Here is a 20,909-nt window from a genome sequence, read left to right as displayed (position 1 = left end):
GAAAAAAAAATAACACTTTGCATTGGAAACTTAAATAACAAAGAGTTTTGGGATGCATTTTATACACTTGTAGGTAAAAATCAACCCTTAAAAAATAAATATAAAAACAAATTATTCTTTATGAAGGAAAGGTGTCCTTTGAAACAAATGATTATTCTTCTTCTATCTGTTTCAAAATAAAAAACATAAGCCCTTCTATTAGAATGAGGTTATACAGGTTTTAATTAATTTTTTTCTGCAATAGTATGAATAACTCTTGGGTATAAAAGACTCAAAACTACATCTCAAATAAGTACAATTACTCTTCAGAGTGTTAAATACACACTTCATGATTAATTCTCTAGTCAAATGCTTACCGCCGGACAGTTCTACTTGTGCTGTATCAGATCGCAGTTTCCACTGTATTGTTCCAGTCTGAAAAGTTTGACTACTTGTTCTAATGGTAATGCTATCTAGTTTTAGGCCAACTGATCCACACTCAAACTTCCAGGAAATATGAGCATGAGATGATCCTTCCTTTCGGGCTAAATACACCTACAAAGTAGGAGGAAAAAAAGGAATTGTCAGAAAAAATGAAATAGTGTAGAAAACACATATAGTCAAAGTCTTATTTTCACAGGGTACTATGTACAAATGGTTACTACGAACCTAATTTTTCCCACTGAAAACATTTTTACTACTAACATTTAAAAATTTTTATTAGCAGTTTTTCCTATAGTATCTTAGAAAGATATTATTTGAATACAAGTAGCCCAACAAGTATAGCCCTAAAGGGCTGCATGCTAACCAAATTTTGGTAAGTCATATTCTTTTTTTTTTTTTTTTAAATATATTTTACTGATTTTTTACAGAGAGAAAGGGAGAGGGATAGAGAGTTAGAAACATGGATAAGCTGCCTCCTGCACACTCCCCTCTGGGGATGTGCCCACAACCAAGGTACATGCTCTGGCCCGGAATCAAACCTGGGACCCTTGAGTCCGCAGGCTGATGCTCTATCCACTGAGCCAAACCGGTTAGGGCGGTAAGTCATATTCTTTTTTAAATTGATAAGTTCAGCTATTTAAAATAAATTTTATGATGAATCCTGCTGAAAATGAAGAATCATTTTAAATGCAATTATTTCTTAATTTGTCTTCTTTTCAAAGCTTGGATTTTCAAATAAGCTTTTTTAGAGTGAGATGGGCCATATTCTATAAATAAATAAATAAAAATACCTCAGCCACTGCTAAGTAATGTTTTACAAAAGGTAATATCCATGCTTGCCTCCTAAATAGTTCGCTCCCCATTCCGTCACCATCAATGGCCCTTACCACTTTAAATCTATACTAGTTAAGGCATCCAAGATTATTGGCTGCTTCCAGCTTATCTCCTCTTATAGTTTCATCTAACTCTTCAAACTGATGACATAAAAACTTACTTCCACAGCCATGGTCTTTAACAGGTAACTGCATTCACCCAGGCTCAAACCCCTAAGGATCTAACTCTAATCATTATGACTAAAGAGCCCCCAAAATTATCCATGCATTTTTTAAAATGAATATGGGGGGTGGGGGGAGGGGGAAGCCTTCTCCATTAATACTGCATTTACCACTAGTCATGACTTTACACTCATCTTCGTGCCAGCACCCAGCTCTTGCATTAAATCCAAACTCTTAGCTTTCATAGTCCTCCCAAATTTTCTCTCACCTTGAACTACCAATATTCCCTTACTCAAATGTAACTATTTTATTTTTGGTATACTTGTATGACCTAACTTAACCAAATCATAGCTCTCTGGGGGCACAGGTTCTGAATTCAAAGGATTTCATAAATAGTATTTAAATAATAAAAATTTTATATACACAAACATATTCTTTTAGAAATGTCAAATCTACTTCTCAGGGGCCATATAAAACACATCTGCATGAAAATCCTACTCCATGTCTTTAGTCATCAAGTGAAAATCACTGCTAGCATTCTATTGATATTCTATTCAATTTGGCAATTTATGGATATTTTTCTTCCAGATCAAATATGTCAGTTAATTTAATTTGAAAGTTTTTAAAATCAGTGAGCTGGAGATTATAAAACAACTAAATAATCACCCTCCAAGGAAAATTATTTGAACTCCTCAGACTATCCTCTAATAAAAGGGTAATATGCAAATCGACTGAACGGCAGAACAACCGGTCTCTATGATGCGCACTGACCACCAGGGGGCAGCCACTCAATGCAGGAGTTGCCCCCAGCCCGCAGGCCCCGATCACCTGATGGGGGCCTGCTGGCCAACCTCTCAGTCCCTTCCCTCAGCTAGCAGGCTCTGATCGCCCAATGGGGAACAGGAAACCGGGGATGGGTGGTGGTGGACGCAGGCAGTGCCAGGCCAAGGCCCCCACCCTGACAGTCACCCCCCACACACACGGAGACCCGTGGTGGGGGGCCAGGCCAGCAAGCGGGCAGGAATGGCCAACCTCTCGGTTTCTCCCCGGCTGACAGGCTCAGCTCACCCAATGGTGAATGGGGAACTGGGGGAGGTTGGTGGGTGGGGAGTGGGGGCGGGGCTGGCTGCCAGCACCTGGGGAAGATGGCCCTGATCGCAGGCCAGGTCTAGGGACCATACCCATGCACGAATTTCGTGCGCCAGGCCTAAAGTATGTGTATAATCAATTGTTCTGGATGGCAAACCTAGATGTATGTAACTGTCAACTGTCCCACTGAAGTTCAGGGCAGCCTCACTATAACATCCTCTAATGCTCACGTGTTCCTACAGCTCCTCTCATAGCTATTTGTAAGGAGAACCTGGGGCTCAGGCTTGCACCATGCTTCCTGGGAGTCATTAATTTCACCTGTTCTAAACTACTGGCTATTCATAGCTTAATTACTCCTTCAAAGAAGTGGCTAGTAATGACATTATCTGGAAAAGATGAGCCAAACAACAGGGTTACAGGAAGAAAGAGGATTGTAAAGAACTAAAAAACTGGGGGAAAGCAATCTTAATACAGAAATACATTCAAATTCATATCTTGGTAAGTACTTCCATGTAATAGATTTTCAGGGCTCAGTAGTTTTAAATGTCCCCTCAAAAGTGTGGGTATAAAATACGATAGGCTGAAGTCAGCCTAATTTCAAATTTCTAGCTTACCCCAAGAACCGTCTTCATTATACCATGTGGCTCTGGGCCAGAATTGTGGTTTTAACTGTCACAGGAGGTTTATAATAGTTGTTGAACATATGTGAGAGGACTGCCTGTTCTAAGACTTACATTTTTTAACCCTGAGGGCATCAGCTTTTAAGAGTCTAAACAGTTAAAGGATAAAATGGATCATCATTGAATTCTTAAGTGCTTAAACAGTCAAACACATTGTGAGCAAATAAAAGGTCTCAGGCTAAAGAAACGGTATATGCAGATAAAAGACCCTATTTATATTGAAACTTCGTATTATCTTTTTCACATAATACAGTCTGTCTGGAGCATTTTAACCAATTTATTTTAACTCAGCATTTTTAGAGGTGCCAGGAGGTTATCAAGAATATGCATACTTAGTTTGGTAATTTGAAATGCACCAAAACAATAGGATTTACATAAACCTCCAAATGTGGTCCTATGTGTTAATACCAACAGAATGAATAATTTTAATTTATTTGGAATATATTATGCTTTCAAATATTCAATTTTTTTTGTTGAGACCCCCCTCCCAAAGCATATTTTTTTGTAACTGTTGTGTGTTCCTAACTTTTTGAAGTTATTTTAGACAACTTTTGCCTGTTGTCTTTTTAAATTCATAGGTGTCATTATTATGTATAGTTCTATATGCTCGTTTGTGCAATTTATGGGACTACTGAGAGGTGAGTGCTGCTACCTCTATTTTAGCAGCAGTGGTATTACAGATGGCATGGAGCTTTCCCCCTGCAGACTGAAATCTATCTAGCACCCCAAAGCGACCCACCCTTGCCCCTCTTTGGCATCTGTAAGGACATGCAGGTGCATCACAACCTGTGGGCAGGAACAAGACTATGTGTCTGTGACTTAAGGTCTAAGTTATACAATGTACAAAAATGAAACTTTGCTCTTTGGGTTGTGTCTCTAACCACTAGTTTCAAGACTGTCAGCTTTTTTAGGTAGATCACATTCTACAGAAGATCTTCACGTACAGATTTTCGAATTACTACATGCCAGGCTGGTCTGCTGGTTACTATGGATTCCTGGAGGCTCAGTTTGTACTACACTCTTTGAAGTTGTTCTCTAGTGTGCTCTTAAAGTTATTCTTCTGCTTAGGCTGCTAGGATTAACTCTAAGTTCACTGTATAGCAGACATTCCTACAGATATCCAGCAGAGCAGCTGTATTTCAAGAGATTTTAATTTAATGCTGGTAAATTGGTATTGTTCATGAACCTTATTTTGGGTTATTCCATTTCATCACAGAAGTCAAACATGAGTCACTACCAGTATCCACTGTAATCTCTCTATACTATGCTTCTGATTTTCTGGAATTTCCTCTGGATCACTAGTGTGATCACATCCTTTCCTTGCCTGAACTTTCACGGATTCTTAATACATTACTGCAAGGTAATCAAAGTCCCTGGGACCTGACAACTGTTTACCTCTCTATTCTCATTTCTCACTATTCTGCTCCATATTCCCTACTACTTACTCGTCCCTAGATATCAGGTGTTTCTCTCCTCAGCGCTTATGCACATGCTCCTTCTCGTGTACCCAAACACCCTCCTCTTCCACATCTTGTCCTTACACGAGAAACTCTCCTTTGGCCCTGGATGGCTCGGGGGAGGGACTGCGGGAGGTTGGCTGTGGGAGCGCACTGATCACCAGGGGGCAGTTCCTGCATTGAGTGCCTGCCCCATAGTGGTAGTGAGCATCATAGCAACCAGTCGAGTGGTCGTTCGGTCAACTGATCGTAATGGTCACTTAGGCTTTTATATATATAGACTGGTTTTAGATGTACAGCATAGTGATCAGATATTTGTATAATTTACAAAGTAACCCTCCCAATAAATCTATGACCCACCTGGAACCGTACATAGTTAATACAATGTTAATGATTATATTTCCTAGGCTGTACTTTACATCCCCGTGACTATTTTGTAACTATCAATTTGTATTTAATACCTTTCCCTTGACTATTTCTCAAGCCTATTCTTCACCACACCTTTCCTCCATAATCCCCTGGAATCTAGACAGATCACATGCAGCCTGCTCTTGTGTATTGAGAACAGATTTTTATCCTCTCAAACAGGTAGCCTCCCAGGAGCACAGGGACTCATTGCATTGTACTACTCAGCAGGTACGTTCTTCAGTGATGTGTGAATTTGAAAGGAATATAAAAAGCTAAATCAGGGACACTTTTTAGGAGGCAAGCAATAACAAGTGATATTAATAGATTCCCAAACCAGTCTCCCTGCATCTGCCCTGGTCCCTTCAAAAATGTTCTCGCCCTAACCGGTTTGGTTCAGTGGATAGAGCGTCGGCTTGCGGACTGGAGGGTCCCAGGTTCGATTCCAATCAAAGGCATGTACTTTGGTTGTGGGCACATTCCTAATAAGGAGTCTGCAGGAGGCAGGTGAATTGATGTTTTTCACTCTCTATCCCTCTCCCTTCCTCTCTGTAAAAAATCGGTAAAATATTTTTTAAGATGTTCTCTGTGCGGTCGCCATAAATACTTTTTAAAATCCCTGATTACTAAATGCTCTCAGGGCAAGAAATAGCTCAAGTGTCTTCCTCTCTGGTCTCGCTTTGTACTGTGCTACCCCCTGCTCTCTGCTTGTAGCTGCCCTGCCCTCTGCCCTCTCCACAGAAGTTCTTCTTTCCTTTCTGTTAGATTAACTTGGCTTAAGCCTACTCCCTCCAGTCCCAGCTAACTGGATTAATTTCTCCCTTTATTGACTTACTACACTGTGTACCTCTTCATGACTTTTTTTTCAACAAATACGTGTGAGAAGAGATTATTTGTCTCTCGCCTACTAGATTATAAATATTACCTGGGCAGAGACCTTGTCTTTTTCTACTCAATTTTTGTACTACTATCAGTATTCATTTATTTATCATAGTATCTGATATATAAAAAATGTTTATAGTAAAGTTTGGTGAATATAAGAAAGAATGATTGAGTGTATTTGGCATACATTTTATATCACCTTAGGGCTGTGTAGACCACCACAATAAACCCTGTCTTCATTCAGGCTGTGTCCCTTGGCTATTCTTAGATACTTTGCATTTTTGAACAAATTTTCACTCTGTTGCTAGAGTCATTATAGCACTTTTTGATGTATGGCATTATGTCAAGAATTAATTCCTTGCATCATTCAGCAAACATGCACATTGTCAGACATTGCATATGGCACTTTGGATATAATGTTAAGAGGCAATCGTCAAGGGGAGCATAGACTAGTGTAGGAGAAAGACACATGGGCCAACTGTTTAGATTAGTAAGATTAGTGATACTGGTGGTCAGTGCGCTGCCACAGCCAACCTTCTGCAGCTGGCCAATCTCCCGCAGTCCCTCCCCCCGGGCGACTGGCCCCAATTGGCCCTGATCGCTTGTCAGGCCAAAGGACCTCACCAATGCACAAATTCGTGCACCGGGCCTCTAGTATAAAATAATATTGAATATCAACTATAATTGGCACATAAAATGTTAAATTAAAAAAACAAAAGAAATAGTCTTCTTCTATTTAGTAGAGCTAGAGAATCCCTAATGGGGACATGCTAGTACATAACTAAAAATGCTAATTTAGAGGGAAAATTAAGTTTTAGTGGAAATATATTACTTCTGAGTTATTAGTCTCTACAATATAGTTAAGATTCTAATATTTTTCTTCATTGGGCACTAAATACTATAACTGAGAACTGATTCATTCAACTTCTAAAAAGATGCCCTTCATAAAAGTATATTAAGGCATAAACTTGAGTAGGAGCCTGTTTTTCATGTAATGGTCTTTGCATCTCATTTACATTACTTAAATCTTTTTATACAATACAGCCTCTCTGGCCACAGCCTTTTCCCTTCCCTTACAAACACCTACTCATCCTTCAGCGTCCGGCTCAAATGCTGCCTGCTCTGTGGAGCTTTGCCCAATTCCCACAGCCAGAGCTAATTACTCCCTCCTCGGTGTCTCCATGGCAATGTGTTGATATCCTTATTATAGCACTCTTCATCGTGGTTAAGATGGCTGTTTATGCTTCGGTTTCCCGTTAGACTGTGAGAGCAGACACCGTACCTCCCATCTTTTTTTCCGTGTAGCTGACAACAATGCCTAGCACAACAGGCATTCAGTAAATGTTTGCTGATGAACCAATGAGTAACTAAAGAAGAAATATGCCATACGGCAGACCTGTTTCTCAGCATGTCACATCTTGTGCAACACAGCATTGTTTCCTCTACCATTACTTTCTCCATTTGCATTGCTGGTTAGGAAGAATGGCATGCTAGACTAGTTTAGTCCTTGAATAAAAACATATCTATTCTATCCTGCTTTCTGTTCAGAAAATATTTTTGGCTAAGGATAGTCTCCCAGGAGTTGTTCAGTGCCCTCATCAACTATATAATCGATTACAGATTCATATTCAAATACAGATTCATATCTTGAAATTTTAAACTTTATATTTCATTTTATAGGCCCTTCTTTGACTAAAGAAGGAAGTTCCTAAATCTGCAATTTTAATAATGCTATAAGCTATTCTTGGTTTAATACAAAAAGATCACCAAGATAAGTTTTAAAATAAAAACTTATGATTAGAAAAAAAGCAGGGACCTCATCTCTGCATGCCTTCTGTACTCCGATTACTGCCTACAACAATGATAAGCATAGGGTAGATGCTGTTACTCTTTAATCTATCCAAGGTCTTCCAAGTGAACAATTCCCTTCCCATTCAAACATTTGTCATGTTAACTTTAAAAACTCCCTATAAGTTCATTAACTCCTATGAAAATATATCAGTAACATGGTTAGATCTAGTGAGGTCATTTGAATAACTCTGAGTTTATTTTTGGTGCTTGTCTAAGGGGTAGGGCAGACTAAAAGCAAAGCCTCTTACTTGTTACAGATAATGGGACAACAATATACAAGTTGGCATATGGGAACTACTATAGTCCTAGCAATCCATTCCTTTATTCTTTAAGACAGAGTAGAAATAACTAATATTACTGCTCAACCATTCATATTGTTATGCAACGAAGGTGTATTAAATGGTTAGCTCTTGGGACTTTGAACTACATGCTATATTCCATTACAGTCCACCTTAGTAGGCTATCAATACATACTTGTGAAGAAGTTAAATAACAATATACGTTATATATTTATGCAAAAATCAGTCACATCGATTGGTCATTTACTTGATTATTTTTCCCAATGAAAGCATTAAATTCAACCTCTAATGAAAACACTTCCTTGTTATAAATGCACAAATTTCTTATGATCTCTTGATTAAATGTTGGGAACACAATTTTCTTTTACAGGTTTAAGGAATACTAAAAGTAATTTTGACGTATCAGTTTTTACATAATGCACAACTGAAAAATGAAACCAATCTGTATGTTTAAACGACGACAAAGGTTTTAAACAGTTTCCTGCATTAAGTTACCATGTTCCAGTCTGTTTCAACTTTTCTGAATATGGATTCCATTTTCCATACACCATTTTCCCATCCAGAAATGGTTTGATTATTATTTGAAACTCGAACATAATGATCTTTCACAATATTATAACAAAGGTGAAGCTGTTTAGAAATCTTCTCATTTTCAGAGGGGATGAACATGGCTTCCTTTTTCTTAAAAAGGAAAACAGAATTAGTTTTTCAAGGTAATGAAAGACTATAGATTGTATATGTATATGGGGAGTGAGGGCGAGAGGAAAGGAAAGAGGGAGATTGCTATGTATAATGGTAAGAAATTCCTTCAATAAGAAAATGAAAAATTAGTGCCATTAAAAATTCAGAAAATATTTTATAGGTTAAACATGATCAGTATAATGTTGATATAGCACAAATGCTACAAGACAGAAAATGAGAAGTATAAATAATAACTACAAGTTATATTTTTGTGATTTTGTAAGTTCACCTAAATTCATTTATTTTTCTTCATTTCCACCATAATCATTTTCTAACTGGACTAGTATAACTGTCTCTTGAAATTAACTCCCAGCTTTCAAGTTTTATTTCTCCTGTTCAAGCTTCACAAAGTAATGAAAGTGATTTTTTAAAAATGTAAATTGTGATGTTATTTCCTTGCTTAACTCACTCCACTGACTTCCACTGTACTGCAACTCTAAACCTTTACCAAGGGTTACAGGACCCTGCATGATCTGTCCCCTGCCTACTTCTCCAACCAGATCTCATGTTACTCTGCCCTTTGTCTCTATGCTCTCACCATATTACTTTTCCTTTAGTTTCTCAAAAAGATCCAGTTCGTTTCTGCCCCAGTGCCTTGACACATACTGTTTCCTCTGTCTGGAATGCTATTCTTTCTACTTCCCATATCTTTGATTCTCTCTCATCCTTCAAGCCTAAACGTAAAGCCATTTCATGAGAGTGTCCTTTCCTGGTAACCCTAAGGTAGGAGAGTGAAACAATCGATGCAGACCACTGCTCTAGTCTGTGTTAATGTCTTAATACAGTATTTACTAATCATTCAGGATATGCTTTCTTTGTTCAGCATTGGGTATTAGGTATTAAACAATATAAAACTTTGAATGTACAAGAATCACTAAAAATATGTATCTTAGAAAAGGAAAGAAAAAATAATTACATATGTGTATTTGTAATCACTGTCAGAATTACAAAACAGTAACATTGCATGTATAAATAAGATAATTCCCTAGTAGAACCTATGACTATTACTGTCAAAAAAGTAAAATAAAAGCAGTTTATTCTTCTTAGATATTGGTATCATAAGTTAGTGTATTCGCTTCAAAGCAAGCATGTAACAACAAAGATATTTCAGAATCGACATAGCCAAATGGAAATAAAATTTAAAGTAGCAGTATCTATATTTTACAAGGACAACTAATTGCAAAAGGGAAAAGAAAAATATATGTTACTGAACATACCATGTATGCAACTGAACAAACAATCTGGAGTAAGAATGACATTAATATTTCATGAAATCTTTTAATCTAAGATTAAGATGAAACTATTCTTTCCAGAAATCACAGGATATCACCAACTTATTTCGAGGTATAGTTCCAAAAATTTTTAGGACTGACATTTTTCAATTTACTTTTAAAATAAACATCTATTTCTAAAGAGGAAAATGACATTTTTAAATCCATGGCTCTAATACGATCTTCAGTAATAGAGAAATTTTAAAAAAATTTTCAAAAGGGGAAACAATCTGAGCATATGATCCAATTCATATTTTTAAAGTTTAATCAACTTATATGCCATAGAAGAGGAAGCACACCCATCCATAAAAAGAAAAAGAAATGAAGACCTAAATAATATCAATGTTTTAAATTGAGCACAGCTGTGAATTAAATTAGCTCTTTTAAACTGGCTTCATTTACATTTATACTTATAACTTGCACTGCATCAGCAGTGATTTGAATGATTTGTTGAATTTAGATCTTGTAATTCTATGGCTGAGCCAACACTTCCAACTGCCTGCTAAAGATTCTGGATAAATTAACAAGCAAACAAAGTTACTGAAGATAATTCACTCCCTTTAGACATATTTTTTTATTGGAGAAATGAGTTGCAAATTTAGAAAAAGTAGATATAAAACTTTAATTAGTTTAGAATTGTCGATATTGATATCGTGATGGGTTATTTTCCTTTCAAGCACTTTTCATTACATTATCACCTTAGACCTTCATATAAAATACTTTATAAGAATATATTTATTAAAAAGTAAATAAAATATTTTATAGTGAGTCAACTTTAAACTCCCTAAGGGAAAGGGACAGTCTATTGTACTTTCTTCATGTTTATTACAGAGCTTTTCACCTACCCTCTAATTATAGACATTATATTTCATTGTTCATTATTTAATTTTGGAAGATTAATCAAGAGATATCTTAAAATAAGTTTGACAATATAATAGCAATCACACCAGCAGCAATAATTTCTAGCCAATACCAGATATATGCAAGTCTATTTCTTATTCTGGTTGGTGATTACATGGGTGCTCAATTTGTAAAAATCTGTTCAGCTGTACACTTACAATTTGTGCATTTTTCTGTATATATTTCAGTAAAAGTTATACTATACTCAAATTTATGAAAAATAAATAGAAAAATCCTATTTTAAAATGTTTTGCTAACCCTCTTGTATGTGACTAGACTATGTCAATCAATCATTGGTTTCAGTTTTTAATAATTAAGCTGAAAAGTTAATTGAAAAGTCATGGCCAATCCATTTTTTCAGTAAGTAAAGTGCACAGTATAAGAAGCAGGAAAGTGAGATTATCATGCTATAATGAATTAAATACCTCTAGACCCATTTCACCTCGGGCTACTCTCCAAGCCACTGACCCAGATATTCTTCCACCAAGTTCTCCAGGTTTAGGGGTCTTGGGAGAAATAAATTCAACAAGCTCCACAATAATCCTCTGGAGAAGTTCTTTTCTTCTGTTTTCTGACAAAGACATTTGCCTCTACAATACATGTTTTAAAAAAGTCATTAAGATTAGGAAAATGTGGAAGCCCAACTCTAAGTAAGAATATACTTAAGACATGTATTTTAAGGGAATCTTAAAAGAAGCAACAAACTTTATTTTCATATGTATAATTATTTGGAAAATAAAATGAACACTAGAAAGTTCAAAGTAATTTTTAAAACCTTAGGTAAAGAGATCATTCTATATCCACATCCAACGCTGCATGACCTTTAATATCCTAGATTTAAAATGAAGATACCAACCTCTATTTTTGGCCCCAGTAAACTACTTGTGTCAGATCAACTGTCCCATTGAGAAAGTTAGAAAAGGGGGAACACATACAGACAGACACATACAAAAACCTGTATGAATGCAATAGAAAAGTACCAACGTAGCCAGACTGAAGAAGATCCCAAGAGAAGTAAATTGAAGTGAACCAATACTGTGCCACTTGCCCAGCCAGTGTGGCTCAGTGGTTGAGCATCGACCTATGAACCAGGAGGTCATGGTTCGATTCTCAGTCAGGGCACATGCCCAGGTTTCGGGCTCGATCCCCAGTGTGGGGCGTGCAGGAGGTAGCCAATCAATGATTCTCTCTCATCATTGATGTTTCTATCTTTCTCTCCCTCTCCTTTCCTCTGAAATCAATAAAAAAAATTAAAAAATACTGTGTTACTTCTCCCTTCCAGGAATTTGCTAATTATTAACTGAAACGAGGAGGAGGGGCCAAGAAACCAAGCACAAAATGAAGGCTAAAGCGCTGAAAAACAAAGAATTTTTAGCAGAAACAAAGTGCTGGCGAGTAAATAATTGGAGATCAGAGCCTTCCAAGGTGAAGGGATCTAGTAAATATTCCAGGTCTTCAGCTTGGCATCTCTGAAGGACTACACATTAAAGGTGAAATTCCACAGAGATTGAAAAGCTCACTTTCAACGTCAAATCATGATTGCATTAAGGTGATCCACTCCTATTCTAATTGCCTTCCAATAGCGCATAGAAAAAAAAAATTCATACAAGTCTATAGTTAAAAAAATTCCCATACTACCAAAAGGGTATGAAGTAAAAACTTAATCTTCCCTCTTGAACCACCAGGTTTTCTCGGAAGCAGTCATTGTTAACAATTTCCTGTGTCTTGTTTTAGAAATTTCTATACTTGAACAAGTGTGTGTGTGTGTGTGTATGTAATTATATTCAAGACACAATTACTTGGATAAATAAAACAACATACTTTTTGCCAAAACCGGTTTGGCTCAGTGGATAGAGCGTCGGCCTGCGGACTGAAAGGTCCCAGGTTCGATTCCGGTCAAGGGCATGTACCTGGGTTGCGGGCACATCCCCAGTAGGAGATGTGCAGGAGGCAGCTGATCGATGTTTCTCTCTCATCGATGTTTCTAACTCTCTATCCCTCTCCCTTCCTCTCTGTGAAAATCAATAAAAAATATATATATATAAAAAAACAACAACAACATACTTTTGCCAAGTATTATATATACTAAAATTTTGTTTCACTGAACTTTGAGACATAATGGTTTAATGTAAAAAAGTACAATATTTAAAATAAGCCATCAGAAATTTGAATTAACAAAAAGACATTTAACATATTAAAATATTTTAGCTTACAAAATAATGCCACAACTTTAAAAACCAGCAAATATCCTCTCAAAAATGACAAATGCCCATCACCTACCTGCTTATTAAGTCCATTAATAGTTTCTCGAAGTAATTCTTCTTTAATCAGAGTTCTTCTGGAGATTACCTCTTCATGTTTACAAGAATATCGCCAAGTGACATCAACCACCTCAAATTATAGAATACAAACATGTGACAAGATTACAAACATCAACCTTAAATACCTAGAATGTAATTCTTAAACATAAAATTTTACAAATGCTATCTTTATTCAAGTTCAAAAACCTGTGGAACAAAATCAGAGAAGGTGCTTTTTATTCATTTTGTTCAGGCACATGTCCAAGAAAGACTGTGACAAAATGAAGTTTTCAGGACGTTTAGGTTTTTTAAAACTGATTTCCCAAAATACAACAAATAAAAAACCTTTTCCATTTTTACTGTATGAAATTTATATTATAGAACTGATTTTTGCAAAAGCAATTCAATGGAGAAATAACCTTTTTCAACAAAAGGTGCTAGAAAGTTCCTTATCCATATACAAAACAATGAATTTCAATCCACACCCCAGAGTATATCCACAATTAACTCAAAATGGATCACAGACCCAAGTGTAAAATTTAAAGTATAGAACTTCTAAAAGAAAACAAAGGAGAAAATCATTGTGTCTTGCGTTAAGCAAAATTTTCTTAGCTACACTATCAAAGAGCATGATCTATGGAAGAACAAATAGATAAAATGCACTTCATCAATTTATTCTCTTCAAAAATCATTGAGAAAATGAAAAGATAAGCCTCAGATAAGGAGAAAATTTTTTGCAAAGCATATATCTAGTAAAGGACTTGCATTCAGAATATATAAGGAACTCTCAAACTCAACGATAAAAAAAAAAATTTAAAAAGTGGGCAAAGTAGACAGGTGGATGGCAAATCCTATATAATAAAAGCCTAATATGCTAAGTGTCCAGCCTTCCAGTCATTTGTTCAACCAATCAAAGCGTAATATGCTAATGATATGCCAAGGCTGCTCAACCACTTGCTATGACGTGCACTGACTCCCAGGGGGCAGACAGTCAACCTGGTCGACCATTTGCTATAACGTACACTGACCACCAGGGGGCACAAAGTCAACAGGTTGAACAGTTGCTATGACGTTCACTGACTACTAGGAGGCAGACACTCTGACCGGTAGGTTAGCTTGCTGCTGGGGTCTGGCTGATTGGGACTGAGTGAGACAGGCCAGACACGCCCTGGAGCCCTCCTGTGGTCCCTTCCCAGCTGGTCAACCTCCTGTGTCCCTCCCCAGTCCTGATCATGCACCAGTGGGGTCCCTCGGCCTGGCCTGCGCCCTCTTGCAATCTGGGACCCTTTGAGGGATGTCAGAGAGCCGGATTCAGCCTGATCCCACACAAGGCAGGAATTGGCTCCTGGTGGTCAGTGTGCGCCTACAGTGGGAGCACGGCTCACAGCTGCTGAGTGCAGTGGTAGGAGCCTCTCTCGCCTCCATGGCATCGCAAAGGATATCTGACTGCTGGCTTAGAGGAACAGGCCTAAGCTGTTAGTCAGACATCCCCCGAGGGCTCCGGGACTGCACCGAAGGGGTGCAAGTCGGGCTAAGGGATCCTCTCCCCTCCCCCCCGAGTGCATGAATTTCATGCATCAGGCCTCTAGTAAGCACATAAAAAGATGCTTAGTACTGTATGAATACATGGAACAGACTGACAGATCTCAGAGGGCAAGCGGGGGGAATTAGATAAAAGGTGAAAAGATTAGCCAAAGAATATATATGGATGATCCACAAACACAGACAAGTGTGGTGATGGCCAGGGGATGGAAGCTGGGTGGAGGTAGAGGAAAGAAAACAGGCATCTATAACAGTGTCAACAGTAAAAAAAAAACAAAACAAATTTTGTTCAACTACCATATAAATAAATAATGTCCATCAACAGATAAATGAATAAATAAACTATGGTACATCTATACAAACGAATACTCAGCAATAAAAATAACCACTGATACACATGGATGAATCTCAAAGTAATTATACAAAGAAACTAGACTCTCCCATCCTCACCCCACCAAAAAGAGGATATAGATGCTCCCTGACTTGTGATGGATTATATCCCAATAAATCCATAAGTTGAGGATATAAGTTGAAAATGCTCTTAATAGTAGCACACTACAGAGTATTAGTTATTTACCCTGTGATTGAATGATATACTGGGAGTTGTAGGTCACCTACACTGCCCAGCATCATGAGAGTATGGTACATGAGAGCATATCACTAGCCCAGAAAAAGATCAAAATTTAAAATTCAGAGTACAGTTTCCAGGGAATTTGTATTGCTTTTACTTTTTGCTGAAAAACCATCGACAGTCATAAGTAGGACCATCTGTATTCTATATGATTCCATTTACATAAAACTGTAGATCTGTAGTTACCCAGACAGGGACAAGAAGTAGGGATAACAAAGGGACATGTGGAAACTCCCAGGGATAGTGGATATGTTCACTATCTTGACTTTGTAAGGTAATTTCATAGGTGTATATAAATGACAAAATTTATTAAATTGTATACTTTAAATATATGTCAAATTTTGTATGTCAATTATACTTTCAAAATTTGTTAAAACTGTATTTTATTCGTAGGGGGAAAAGGTGTTCTCTTATGCCTACCTCATCTTTAGAAAATGCTAGGACATAGGACAGCTTCTTCCCCCACCCGACTTCATAGAGGAGCGGTTTGTCACAGGCATTTTCACAGGCATCACAGTGCAGCCACCGCTGCTGAGAGGGAGAATAGACTTCTGTCCAGACATGGTCTGCTCAGGTACACCAGAGAGCAACAGGAAGAAAAAAAGTTTACAAAACCAGAATGACTTCCAGTAACTATATACAAACTCCTAAGATGAGAACCACATAATAAAGTTAGGTGTAATATTCTAAATCTTAGTTAAGACTGAACATTTTGTGGCACACAAGACTCTAGTACACTTCTTTTCTCTGTCCCTTTGAAATCCTTGAAAATGTTTGTGGAATATCTCATTTAATGCAGTCAGTTTTAGGCTTAATTAAAAATAACGTGAGCTATAACTTTAAAAAGGGTGAACATATTGAACAATAGCATCAAAAACAGGGATCAGTTTGCTAATGTGAGGAAGTTAATGTCACTTTTGAAAATGCAGTCTCTCTCAATTTTTAAGACCCAGAACCAAAAGGAAGTCTAAGGAGGATCTCTGATTATTGATGTTCTACATTGTAAGAGAACAATAACAAATGAAACATAAGTTAAACACTGAAAAAAAGGAAAATAACTTTTGACATGTAGATGACATATGTCATTTCTAAATAAGAACAAAATAAATTTCACATGGCTTTTATTACTTTTTTTGTATATTAAGATTTAAGATTACTAAACCTTTTATACTAATCCTACAAAAGTAAAGATTTCTATAGCATATTATTACACATGTTCTTATCCATAGAGAAACACCATTACTAAAAATGGCATGGTAAATTATTAATAAAGAATGTTTATAGTGCAGAGTACTATGCAAAATATTAGGTGCACCACAAAAATTTTGTGATCCCCATAAAAAATCCGTGATGTTGGTATTATTATATTACAAAAGGCAAATGGAAGCTCGGACTCAGAAGGCCAGAAAGTACCAGACAGAACATAACAAGCCCAGACCGTAAAATCCTTAATTCTGCAAAGCCCTACTACTCTCTGCTCACACCAGTTCTGTACCTGTGTAATCCCAAACGTAGCGAGCTTCAAACCCTAAGGCTCGGCAGCACAGTGTAAAACAATTGGCCCATTCGCCACACCGTCCACATTTCGTTTCCAAAAGTTTCTCAGGGTTATTATACCTGGTTTTAAATAACAGTAAAAAAGCTTTGATTCATTATCAAAACTAAAAATTTTATAGAATTTATATTATCTCTGTGCTAAACAGTAATATTCCTAATTTTAAATTCGTAATGATTAGAGAGCCTAGAATTTATGAGGCATTGTTAGAATCTTTGGTAAAAATGATTAAACAATGGTACAACATTCAAGGAGTTTACAGTCCTAAGAGGGAGAAGGGATTAATATAACTAACTTGAATACACAGAAGAATGTAATACAGACCTTACAATAGGTCAGGTTAGGGTTACAGGAGAGTGGTCAGGGAGGAGAGCTAGTATTTGAACTGGCCTTGAAGGACAGGGTTTGCATAGGCAGATTCTCCAGGAAATCTGCTCTGAGCATTAGCATTACCCTAACAAGTAGTCTAATTAGCTCACTGTATTTGAAAGGTAAACAACTTTAACAGACTACTCAATGAAGCTCTTAAGCTTAGGTGAACTCAAGTTTACTTAAAATCCTTTTTCTGTCTCTAATGATTATTTTGATTGAAATTTTATTCTTTTCAACTACTTAAAGGTGCTTCCTAATTTGGAAGTTGTTTTTTAAAAGATATTTGCTATGTCTCCAATTATAAAATTATCACAAAACTGGAGAACAGCAAGTTTTGCATTTGGCTTGAGAAAGATTTTGAGCTGATAAAGCTAAGCAGGAAAAGGCCCCAGCTGAGCAGAAATGCTGGCCTTGAATTTGGAAGGATGCAGTTGCATGAATAAACTGGCTCTGCTATGACAAGTTTGTCTTAAGCAGATGATCTTGTGTAAGCTAAGTTAAATGAGTTTATAATTCAGGTAATTAAGTCACTGAAACGTTATAAATTTACAATAAGTAAAACAACAGAATCAGAGCACCTATACCTCCTCCTTCTGTATACCACTGTGCCAAGATGAACAACAAGCTCAGCTTCTAATTAATAGTGCTCATCATCGGAACCCAATACAGAGAACAGCTAAGAGTACAATGAGCAAATGTTTAGAAAGGAAAAAAACACTGTATAAATAGTTTTGTTAGACTGGGCTCCTCCACACTACATTATTAGTTTACAACAAATCACTAAGAAAGAATTTATGAGGAGCGGGACTTAATTATATGTATCTTTTATCTTCAAGTCTTTGTAAAGTGTCTGTGCAAATGTATGCTAAGTGAAGATATAACTTGTACAATTTTTTTATAATAATTGGATATTGGATTTTGTTTATCCTATATTCTGTGTATCACAGGAATGGTTCCCTTTAAGGAGAGAATGGAGTTCCCAAGCCCCCAAAACTAGTTATTTCAAACATATATCTTTTCTTGCCTAATGATACAACCAAACTTTACAAGTATTGCCAATTAAGAAAAACTGATGAGGCTCATAAATTAATAGAAAAAGTTAATTGAAAAGTTCAAATTTCCATTGTTGAAAATTTAGAGATATGAAGGTAGGTTAGGTTGGGTAGGGGAGGCACCTAATTAAAACAAATGATGGCACTGTACTTTTACCTTCCATATTACTATCTGATGATTATTTTAAGTACAGTATTGTATTTGCTATCACAATTATCAGTATTATTAATGTTGTTAGTATTGTTTTTATATTCTATCAAGTATTAATATTAAAGTTATCAGAAATATAAAATTAATGTATATAGAGAACAATATGAGATTAATAGCATTAAATGTACTAGGTCTACACTCAATTTATATTCAAGAGCAAGAGTCAAAAACCTTTCATTTAAAAAGACAGACAGTAAATATTCTAGACTTTGAAGGCCATATGATCTTTGTTTCCAGTACTCGACTCTGCCACTATAAAATAAAAATAGTTATAGAACATATATAAATGAATCAGCATGGATGTGTTCCAAAAAAACTTTATTTACAAAATAGGATGTGGGCTGGATTTAGCCTGCCAGTCATAACCTTGTTGATCCTTGTCCTAATAATTAAAATGAAGATTAAAAATTTCTTTTAATAAAAATTCTCTTCTACCCTTTCCATTAAGACTTGACAGTCCACTGGATACCCACCTCGGGAACCGATTGCTGAACTGGCATGCATCACAATAATGATCTTCCACTCTGTTTGCACCCCACTTTAACTCGTCTTCAGTGGGAAATAATCCTTCACCTCTAGACTTCGTCTTGCCACCACATTTGCTGCACAAAATGTCATTCACCCATTGAAAAAATTCTTCCTTAAACCAGTGTAAAAGCTCCAGCAAAAGAAAATCCTCATCACTTAAATTAGTACCTGGGAAATTAAAACAGAACTGAGTTAAGAGCTAAAGCTGACAAAAACTAAAAATATCCACATTCTCAGATATGAGCTGAAATATATGAAAATATATGATCTAAAAGGTTTGCACAAATATTAATGCAAGAAATATCATTAGATATTGATTGTGAATGAGGTTGAAATAGGGTAATAGTACACTGCATTTTAGAACAGTAGGATGTTTACCACTTTGTACCCTCTGACAGACATTATGCATTAACATGTGAGCTGAACACACAATCTCTCAGGGAACTATGGTCAGTTTGGAATTGATCCTGAAACACATGAGAAGTTAAGAAAAAAGTCTGATTTGGAAAAACACTTTAAAATTACTGTATTAAAGTTATTAGGTATATATACAAGGAAACATGAAACAATCACAAAATCACAGACAGGAATCACACAATTCCAGACACTTTAAAAATCATCCTACTAGCTTTTCTATCAGGGTTTCAACATACAACATAATCCATCCATGGATACTCTCTACAAAACATAAAAACAAGAGCATGTCTACACTGTATATAATGATCCTAGCAAGTAAGCATGACACATAATAATATATCCCCTTTATCAAATAAAAATACCTTTCTTGACCATATTTAAGGCTATGGTGTCTCTGGAATGAAAGAAAGAGGGGAAAAAAAACTTAGGAGACCTATACAGGGAACTCTCATCTCTGTATTTAATGTTTTATTATTTAAAAAATGATACATCGCCGAAACCGGTTTGGCTCTGTGGATAGAGCGTCGGCCTGCGTACTGAAAGGTCCCAGGTTCGATTCCAGTCAAGGGCATATACCTGGGTTGTGAGCACATCCCCAGTAGATGTGCAGGAGGCAGCTGATCGATGTTTCTCTCTCATCGATGTTTCTAACTCTGTCTCTCTCCCTTCCTCTCTGTGAAAAATCAATAAAATATATTTTAAAAAATAAAATAAAATAAAATAAAAAATGATACATAAAGGAAATGTATAGCATAATGTTAAAGTCTAATAAAGTTTGATGCTGGACATGGGTGTTTGATATATTATACTCTATTCTTATTATTTGTTTGATATATTTCACAATTAAAAAACTATGAAACTACAGAGAATATAAAAAGGCCAGAAACATATTATTTTCCTGTATTAGAAAACTCAATAGTTCTCCACCAATTAATCTATAATTTAATGTAATCTCAATAAAATTATAAAATATAAAATCTGACAAGCAAAGTTCATGTCAAAAGAAAAAAATGCACAAAATAGTCAACATAACTTTGACTAAGAACCATGAGATAAATTTGACTACATATCAAAACACATTACAGAATTCTAATGATTAAAATATTGTGCTATTAGGGAAGAATAGACAACAAATCAATAAAACTAGAGTCCTGACAGATTTTTGTTTTCATTTTTTATTGAGTTTATTGGGGTGACACTGGCTAACAAAATTTTACAGGTTTCAGGTGTACAATTCCACAACACATCATCTGTACACTGTATTGTCTTCACCACCCCAAGTCAAGTCTCCTTCCATCACCATTTATC

General features: G+C 36.3%; 1 protein-coding gene across 1 annotated transcript in view; it reads right to left on the bottom strand.

Annotated features, from left to right (window-relative positions):
- NGLY1 (N-glycanase 1) overlaps window positions 1-20,909 on the bottom strand; it is a 48,057-nt gene that overhangs the window by 1,423 nt on the left and 25,725 nt on the right. Inside the window, exons 5-11 of the mRNA XM_070433303.1 lie at window positions 19,130-19,352; window positions 16,962-17,083; window positions 15,887-16,032; window positions 13,274-13,384; window positions 11,419-11,583; window positions 8,577-8,762; window positions 357-534 (exon numbers count right to left, since the gene is read on the bottom strand). Coding sequence (XP_070289404.1) covers window positions 357-534; window positions 8,577-8,762; window positions 11,419-11,583; window positions 13,274-13,384; window positions 15,887-16,032; window positions 16,962-17,083; window positions 19,130-19,352 — 1,131 coding nt within the window. The remainder of the gene's footprint in view (window positions 1-356; window positions 535-8,576; window positions 8,763-11,418; window positions 11,584-13,273; window positions 13,385-15,886; window positions 16,033-16,961; window positions 17,084-19,129; window positions 19,353-20,909) is intronic.

This window comes from Myotis yumanensis, unplaced genomic scaffold (assembly GCF_028538775.1).
Source record: "Myotis yumanensis isolate MYYU_CA2020_CCGP unplaced genomic scaffold, mMyoYum1.0.hap1 SCAF_14, whole genome shotgun sequence".
Taxonomy (NCBI): domain Eukaryota; kingdom Metazoa; phylum Chordata; class Mammalia; order Chiroptera; family Vespertilionidae; genus Myotis; species Myotis yumanensis.
This window is presented reverse-complemented; position numbering and strand designations above follow the sequence as displayed.